This window comes from Plecotus auritus, assembly GCF_963455305.1.
Source record: "Plecotus auritus genome assembly, chromosome: 1".
Taxonomy (NCBI): domain Eukaryota; kingdom Metazoa; phylum Chordata; class Mammalia; order Chiroptera; family Vespertilionidae; genus Plecotus; species Plecotus auritus.
Genome location: NC_137770.1, coordinates 241141874 through 241151052, shown reverse-complemented (window position 1 = coordinate 241151052; position 9179 = coordinate 241141874). Strand labels below are relative to the sequence as shown.

General features: G+C 47.8%; 1 protein-coding gene across 4 annotated transcripts in view; it reads left to right on the top strand.

Moving 5' to 3' along the window:
* Positions 1-401: 401 nt before the first annotated feature.
* CPEB2 (cytoplasmic polyadenylation element binding protein 2) overlaps positions 402-9179 on the top strand; it is a gene marked incomplete at its 5' end in the record, with an annotated part of 69658 nt that continues 60880 nt past the window's right edge. For 2 of the 4 annotated variants that reach the window (XM_080648705.1, XM_080648704.1), the window contains 3 exons: positions 402-2027; positions 4593-4874; positions 5645-5734. In XM_080648705.1, coding sequence (XP_080504831.1) covers positions 402-2027; positions 4593-4874; positions 5645-5734 — 1998 coding nt within the window. The remainder of the gene's footprint in view (positions 2028-4592; positions 4875-5644; positions 5735-9179) is intronic. The other 2 variants (XM_080648707.1, XM_080648706.1) reach the window with 1 other exon arrangement.

The window sequence follows — 9179 nt, the reverse complement described above, 5'->3', positions numbered from 1 at the left end:
CGCGTTCCCCACCCTCCGCGCGCGCCGCCTGCCGAGCGCGCATATTAATGAGGGGCGGGGCATCCGAGGGGGCGGGGCCACGGGGCGCGGCGGCCTCGCGCCAGCGCGAGCTGGGACGCACCGCGGGGGGCGGGGCGATTGTGAGGTGGCGATGACGCACGTTCCGGGGTTCTTAAGCGGCGAGGGCGGCGGTGGCGGCGGCGCCCGAGCCGGTCTCGGGAGGTGGCGGTGGCCGCCGAGAGGGGTGGCGGGGCCGAAGTGGGTGCCCCAGCCTCAGTCACGGTGTTCCTCCCTCCCTGACTCCCCCTCCTTCCACCACGGCCGCGCCGCCCCAGACCCGGCGGCTACTTAGGCGGGCAGCGGACGGGGCGCGTCTCCTCCCGTTGCCGCCGGCCTGATAAATGAGGGACTTCGGGTTCGGGGTGTTGCAGATCGCCCAGCTCAGAAGCAGCAGCCCCGCGTCCCTCTTCGGCGGCGGGACGTACCGTCCTTACGCCGCGGGGCCTTCCGCGGCCACCGCCCCGCCGCCCTCCGCCACGCCCTTCGGCCCGCTCTCGCCGCCGCCGTTGCCTGTCACCGGGTTCTCGGAGGCCGCCTCCCCCTTCCCCGTGCCCCTCGGCGGCGGCCGCGCGGACAGCTCGGCCGCCGCTTCCTCTTCCTCCCAGCTCCTGGCGCACCAGCAGACCATGCAGGATGAGCTGCTGCTGGGGCTGACACAGCAGCCGGCGCGGCCGCTCTCGGGGGCGGCGGCCGCGGAGAAACTCCCCAACCACCACCCCGGCGGCGGCACGAACGCGGGTGTGACCCACCTCCTCCCCTCCCAGGACTTCAAACCGAGTCTGCACCTCCCCGCCTCCTCCTCCGCCTCCTCCTGCTGTGGCTGCCGCACCTCCTCCCCGCAGGACTTCAGTAAGCGGCAGCAGCAGCAGCTGAGCAGCCAGAAGAGGAAAGAGTTCAGCCCTCCCCGCCTTCCCCACCCTCCGGACTCGCAGCCGCCGCCGCCACCACCGCCGCCGCCGCCGCCGCTCCACTGCCCCGGCCGGTTCAGCCCGCCGCCGCCGTCCGGCCCGCCCCTCCAGCCGGCGCCGCTCGCCCAGCGCCCGCAGCCGTTCAGCCTCCCGCACCCGCCGCACCTCCCGCCGCAGGACTTCGCCCCGCGGCAGCGCCCAGCCGACCTGCCCTCGCTCCCGCAGCTCCAGCCTTCGCCGCCCGCAGCCCCGCGGCGCCGCCACGGAGGCGCGGGCAGCCCTCGCAGGACCCCGGCCGCGGGCGAGGGCAGCGCTGCCGAGCCCTCCAATGCGGGCTTGGCCCCCTCGACGCCGCCGGTGAACCCTGCGCCGGGCTCCATGGAGTCGCCCAACCACCCTCTGCTCAACAGCCCCGGCAGCCTCCTACCCGGCGGGGCGCTGGGCGCGGGCGCCTTCAGCAGCCTGCAGAGCCCGGACCTTCCGCACCCGGGCGGCGGCGGGGGCGGGGGGCCCCCCGGAGGCGGAGGGGGAGGCGGCTCCGCGTCGCCGCCGCCGCTGCCCGGCTTCGGCACCCCCTGGTCGGTGCAAACCGCGTCGCCGCCGCCCCAGCCCCAGCCGCCGCCGCCCCAGCAGCCGCCGCCACCCCAGCAGCCGCCGCAGCCGCAGCCGCCGCAGCCCGGCTCGTCCACTGCCACCCCGGGGGGCAGCAGCGGCGGCGGCTCGCTCAGCGCCATGCCGCCGCCCAGCCCCGATGCGGAGAACGGCTTCTACCCCGGGCTGCCGTCGTCCATGAACCCGCCCTTCTTCCCCAGCTTCTCGCCCGTGTCCCCGCACGGCTGCGCGGGGCTCAGCGTGCCGGCCGGCGGCGGAGGCGGCGGCTTCGGCAGCCCCTTCTCGGCGGCCACGGTGCCCCCGCCGCCCGCCCTGAACGTCCCCCAGCAGCCGCCCCCGCCTGCCGCGCCGCAGCCCAGCCGCCGGTCGCCCGTCAGCCCGCAGCTGCAGCAGCAGCACCCGGCGGCCGCCTTCCTGCAGCAGCGGAACTCCTACAACCACCACCAGGTACGGGGACCGGGCACGCGAGCGTGGACCCCGGGGACGTGGAAGCGAGTGACGGGTCGGCTGCGGGGGCGGACGGGGTGCGGGACGCGGGACGGCTCCGCTGGCGGATCGCGTTGGGAGCCGGCTGGTGCCCCTTGAACACCGGGAGCCCGGTGGGGCCGGCGGCTCTCGCGCCCCTCGCTGCCGCCCACCGGCGACCCCGACCCGCGGACGCCCGGGGCCGGGAGGGCGCTGTCGGGTGCCCGGGGCCGGAGAGTGGCGGCGGGGACCGGCTGGGGGTGCGGAGCCGGCGGGCGCGGGCGGCGGGAGCGAACTTGGAAAGGAAGGACGCGGTTCCTGGGGACGGTGCATGTCGGGTTTGTTTCTGAACCGGCCGGCGTGGGGCTTCGCGGAAGAGGCGGGGGCGGCCGGACCGGGTCCAGAGCGGGGCGGCGGGGCTGCTGCTCCCGCAGCCTCCGCGCCGTCGGGTGATTCCTTAACCGGCAACCCGGCCAGGTGTCCCCGATGCGCCGCGGCGGCCTCGGCGCTGGACTTTCTCACGCCTGGGGGCAGGGTGCGGGTTTTAACACCAAACTGAAGTCGAGTCTGGGATCGGTGTGCAGCCTGGAGGGGGAGGCCCTGGGACGGCTCCGCGGACCGAGCTGCCCTGGATGACGGGCGTTTCTATGTCGAGTGGGTCGTGTAATTATGAACTAACCCACGGGGTGGTCGTTCATCCGGGGCCTTCTCGACCGAGTTCCTGTCTGTCCCCGGGGCAGCGTCCGAGCGCCCACGGGCCGGTGAGCGGAGCCCGAGTGTTCTGTGCATTTCTGAAATGGTCAGCATTTGCTGTAGGGATCCCGCTGTGTAAGGCCATTTCCTGATGGAGGACTGAGCGAGCAGCAGAGTCGGACCAGGGCTCTCCGACTCCTATAACTCTTCCCATTGACCAAAGTGCCCAGCGATGAGCCAGTTTACTAGTAAAGGGTGAAGACCTATCTAAATTTTACAAAAGTGACAGTTAACAGTCTGTTTAAGTTAACCAGAGTAACAGTTAACAGTTTTTTGTTGAATCACAGGTTTCTCCCTGAGAAAGGAGAGTGTGGTCAATGAGGATTGAAAATGGGGAATTTTGAAATAATATTCCACTTTTTTTCATGATTTGCATAATTTTTAACTGGAAACTTGCCCCAGAAAATTTTAGGTGTTTTTTTTTTTTTTTTGCGTTTCTGAAGACATGATGTAGATTGTAGAACATTGGAAGACCATATGCCACGATCCATATTTAGCTCTAAGCTGTTTTTTTTTTGTTGTTTTTGTCAAAAGGTGGGTCTGGCAGTGGGGTGTGAGAGGTGGCACTGCTGTCACATGGAATTTAGGTCACTCGAAGGGAACTTGGAGCATGTATCGGTGACAAGCGGTTTCTCCATGGCCCCTTAGCTATGTTTTTGAACTGTGTGGAGGGTGAAGTTGTTGTAGTCTATATTCATCATTATGTTCCCATTCAAATTAATTTTTAAAATAGATAGTATGTATCAGGTTTGGATTCTTTGTCTTGTAAAAAACAGGTTTATTTGAAGGGTGCTGTATTTTTTGACTTACAGTAGCTACATGGTTCATACGTTTTTTTGGCGACAAGTTAGCACAAAATTGTTAAAGTATAAGTTTATTGACCATATAATTGCTAGCAATGAAAACATTTTAAAAACCTATAGTTAATAGGCTTTTGGTGTATTTTCCATTCATTGATGACATAACGTTTTGCCATAGATTCTAGTTCGGAGTACAGTTTACTTTTTAAAATGAATGAAGTTGATGGAGAGTTGTATTACTAGGATCTTTACTAGAATAGTCAAATAGTTGTTTATTTTTGTATATCTCAGTGGATCCACCTATGGGCGACATTAGATAATTGCTTAACAGTTCATGGATAATTAAGTGAAAAGAAACAAAAACACTTTAAAAGAAGCTACACTCAATCTGGAATAAAAGATCTTAAAAGTACAGTAAACAGTACAGAAAAGGACATATTTCCTATATTGTCCCTATCCCAAAAGGCCTTTATTCATTTGTACAACAGAATAATACCAAACTTCATTATTCACTTTTGCAGCCATGCAACTTGTTTTGGAAAACTGAAGTCTAAATATTTCACCCATATGGTTGATATATTTTGACTAATAAAGATCATGCTTTTAGTTGTATACCTAATGGAATGTGGTTGCTTTAAGATCATAATGTAGGGTATATTTTTAAGGATCTTCAGAGTTAATTTCAATTTAAATGTATATCTTATGTATATGGTTCTCTCTGAAGGGAAAAAAAATAACCACATGCTTTCATTTTAGTAATTGTCATTAAGTGTCTGCTTGTTCAGTATAATTTATAGTAGGCAAGAGGATGAAAACTGCCTCACATTAAGCTAATATTTTATTATAGCAAGATCTCAAGCCTATTACTTTTTGTTAACTAGCTAAGGATATATTCTGTGTATTCTATATTTCATTTTTTTAAAAATCTTAGCTCAGGTCTAAAATTTGAATTTCAATAATAAGCCTGTAATTTAAAGAGATATGTTTTTCTCAGCCTCTTCTGAAACAATCTCCTTGGAGCAACCATCAGAGCAGTGGCTGGGGCACCGGAAGTATGTCCTGGGGAGCAATGCATGGCAGAGATCATCGTAGAACTGGAAACATGGGGATTCCAGGAACTATGAATCAGATATCTCCACTGAAAAAACCGTTTTCTGGTAATGTCATAGCACCACCGAAATTTACTCGTTCTACTCCATCACTGACGCCAAAATCTTGGATTGAAGATAATGTGTTCAGAACAGACAACAATAGTAATACACTCTTACCCTTACAGGTAAGAATGGTATGTAAATGGCTTATTTCTAATGTTAATCTTTCAGAATTGGAAACTGAGTGGTGGTAGCAGTAGTATGGTAAAATTAATGGATTAAAAAAGAGAAAGTTCTTGTTTTTAAGCATATATAATTTCATTATCAAAGGGTAAAATACCTAGATGAAGAAAATTGACACTATAAAAAATCTGTAAGCACATGATAGTAAATAAGCTTCAAAAAAAGGAGAAAAACCTGCATTTTTTAAATATTGAAGCTTTTAATTGGCAACTTCTTAAGACTGTCTTAATTTATTAAGCTTTAATGGGCCACCAAAATGAGTTTTTTCTACAATACATCTAAACTAAAATGTTTGTAATTATGCATAGATTTGGCTATGATCAGCTGTAGTGTATTAAAATATACTTAGTACAGCTGTGATTATGGCAAAATAATACGGCTTTTTACATAGCATTAAATTTTGTCTTCACTGGTTCAATGACTTTTTTTCTAAATGTGGCCTAGTAGTTATGATGATTGACAGTTTTTCAGGCCTTTTAGTATTTTGCTGATATTGCAGGTTAATGAAACTCTCTTATGGCTATTTAACATTAGGTGGTGTGTGTGTGTGTGTGTTTTAAATGAGGTTGTTGTTGTTTTTTCCTGAAACCTTTAGAAAAAGGAATAAAGATAGAATTTTGGTTTTTGTTTTATTTTCTTCCTTTTTGTGTGTGTGGGTGGGTATGGGAAAGAGAACTGCATATTTCTGATGAAAACTTCTATGCTGTTGAAGGTGAGATCTAGTTTGCAGTTGCCAGCTTGGGGCTCAGATTCACTCCAAGATAGTTGGTGCACTGCAGCCGGAACATCCAGAATAGACCAGGTAGGCTGCACAGTGTGTATTTTTCAGGACTTTGGCTAGGAGTTTAGTAGTATTTACATTAAGAGGAGGATTTATTACTTACTTTCAGTATCTATTTAAGCATATGTCAGAGAGCATTAAAGCAATTTATTTTTAAAGGGTCACTTGACTTAAACTATTTAATATAAAATGCTTCATTTTTATATTTTAATGTAATTCATAATAATTTTATATTTCCAAAACATAATAAATTACTTTTTGAAAAAAAGGAATTATATACCCAAGAGCACCTGGCTTTAAACATCAGTCAAATGGAACAGATATTTTATCTCCTTTCAGAATTATTTGCAATTAGATACAAAATCCTGTTTTTATTTAATCTCCAACTTTACAATTTCATCAATGTTTTACATAATTTTTAGTAATGTTTTTCATAAACTCTGCTACGTTGGTCTTGATACACTTTCTTAAAAAGCCCTATCTTAGTTTAGCTTTTTCAACTTGATAAAAAACTTGGATACAGTATTTTTTCTAAATTTTGTTACTGCTCTTAAATACTATCTTCTTCCAAATAATCAGTTTCTCTAGGAAAAACCCTGAGCCAGAAAACTGGGAGGCAGTCTTAATCAAATTACTATCAAGCCCTTATACAAAAGGTGATCTCTCTTCCTGCAGACTAAATGTGAATGCATACTGGGCACTGGGAGATGAGAATTATTACAGGATACATAGAAAAGTCAGTCCTGTGTAGGAGGGTTCTTTCCTACAGAACCCAAGTTTGAGCAGAGTCGACACCATGGAGCTATTCTCCGTAGCTAAGGCTCTTAGTTCATTTATCAACATGGGATTATTTTATAAGTAAGCTCTGTGTAAACAGATTAATAATATGCTTGTAACTAGCATTCTAACCTGGAGGGTTAGCAGTAAGTTTAATAATCAAGCATTAACACTTGTTTTAGACAAGTCTCACCGATTTACCAACGTAGTCCTGCCAGGACCTTCACTTAGACATTAAGTAGCTGTCTCATGTAGTGTGTAACTTCCTGCCTTGCTAATGTAAGTTAGCTATCCATCTATTTCTACTCTCCTTTTCAAAACCTTGGTTTTTTAGGCCATATCAGTGTCATTTTTATGATAGCATTTTTATGTCATTTGTATTGAATATATAAATGCCTAGGAAATGGTGTGTTAGAAGAGGAAAATAATGATAATTATTTTGAAGGTGGCAAGAGACGCATTTTTAGAGCAGAAGAGACAAAAATCTTCCAAGATAATAGGATACACATAAGAGAGGGATATTCTGTATGTCTCCAGAGAAGGAAGACAAATTAACTGCTAATATAAAGCGTCTATGGGTTGGTGGGGGGAGCATATGTTGAGAAAATAGGTTATTGAGATGGTGTCAGTATTTGGAAGGCTAGAGAGCAGAGGTGATAAGGAAAGGCCAGTTTGCAAATTGGGCTCTTCAGAGGTGCCCCTGGGGCTGCCCCAGGGCAAGGGCCTCTAACCCTCCCATGTAGACCACAGTCAAAGCCACTCTGCTCTTACCTGTTTTATAATCTAGGGTTTTAGGTAAATTCATTTTGGTAATTAAAGATTTTTTATTGTTGTTGTAAATTGCTGAGATATTGGCATTCCCTGTGGACTCTTGACCAAGAGGTGTGATGTTATAAGTTGAAACAGCCATGAAAACAAAAAGATAGTGAAAAGTGAACTAAACTACAAGGAGGTTTGAAACCTGAATCACCTTTCTCTGCCTTTCACCATCTTTATGACATTGTACAACAGTTCCTGGGCCTTCATCTGTTCGGGTCATTATTGTGAGAGGACCTTGAAGTAGGTCCTGGAAGACCTTTTTAGTTCTTACACTTCCTCTGGTCTCTTTTGGCCATTTCTTTTCCTCCCTCCTCCCTGGACTCTGCTACCCATCCCTCCCCCTTATTTTCAGAATCCAAGGGCCTTGGTTGATTGGGGTTGAAGAGAATGAGTATTGGTCCCAAGCCACAGGAGTGTAGTGTATGACTTTTCAATGGTGTTGTCGTCGCCTTTTAGTACCCTAACGGTACTTACACAAAATTTGTTCTGTGTTTATACCATAAAAGGTTGAGGTATTTGAAGTTGAGATTCTTAAAAATACAGCAGCAGCTACAAACTACAATTGGTATCTTAAACTGTTGGGTAGTTCCTCGCTATTTGGCTAAGTTAAAATTATAGAAAATACTTAAGCATTTAAATATCTGGAGAGATTATTTTCATCTCTAACCTTTTTGGATCATATACAACATTTTAATACTAAAATTTTAGTTAAAAATACATTATTTTAGAAGTTTTCATTTCCTTTAGTATCAAATTGATTAGGCCTAAAAAATACTAAATTCTAGAATTGAAGTCTTAATTCTTATACCAGGATACTTCAGGCCTTACCTATAATTGAATTCAGTAAAAGGAAAAGAAATAGTTTTGTAGGTTGATTTTATTTCAGATGTATGTAAAATTTTTCGGGTTGGCATGACCTTATTTGAAACAAGTTTTTATGGAAAAGGTTCAAATTAAAAACTTTTTAAAAACAAATATAAATTGTTCTGCATATTTCTGACCTTAAAATGAATATTATATACAGGCAGTCCTCGGGTTACCTCGGACTCCACTTACGTTGTTTCTTGGTTACATCACCATCTCCCATTTATTTATTGAAAAAAAGTTCCATCATTTTGACGTATGTACGTATGTGCTTTATGTGTTTTATTATTTATTTACCACAAGTAAAGGTCAGGAATTGTTCTCCTTCTTTTAAATTTTTTTTACTGTTTCACTTCACTACTGCTGTGTGTGTGCTCCATGTGAGTGACGTAGGTGCTTATGCAGGTGGGTTCCGACTTAACGGCGAAAATTGAGTTACATCGTGCCGTAGGAACGGATCTCCGACGTAACCCGAGGACCTACTGTATTTCTGTTAAAATGTTAAGGCTAAGAATTACTTTTCTTTAAAATTCTGTTAGCTAGTTACTCTTGCAAGAAATCATATTCAAAAGTGTGAATTCTAAATTACCTTAATATTGAATTTTATTTTTTTTCTTTATTGATTAAGGTATTACATATGTGTCCTTACTCCCCTATTCCCTCCCTACCCCCCCACTCATGCCCTCACCCCCTTGGTGTCTGTGTCCATTGGTTAGGCTTATATGCATGCATACAAGTCCTTTGGTTGATCTCTCCCCTGACCCCCACCCTCCCCTACCTTCCGTCTGAGGTTTGATGGTCTGATCCATGCTCCTCTGTCTCTGGATCTGTTTTTATTTATCAGTTTATATTGTTCATTATATTCCCCAAATGAGTGAGATCATGTGATACTTATCTCTCTCTGACTGGCTTATTTCGCTTAGTATAATGCTCTCCATTTCCATCCATGCTGTTGCAAATGGTAAGAGATCCTTCTTTTTTACCTCAGCGTGTAGTATTCCATTGA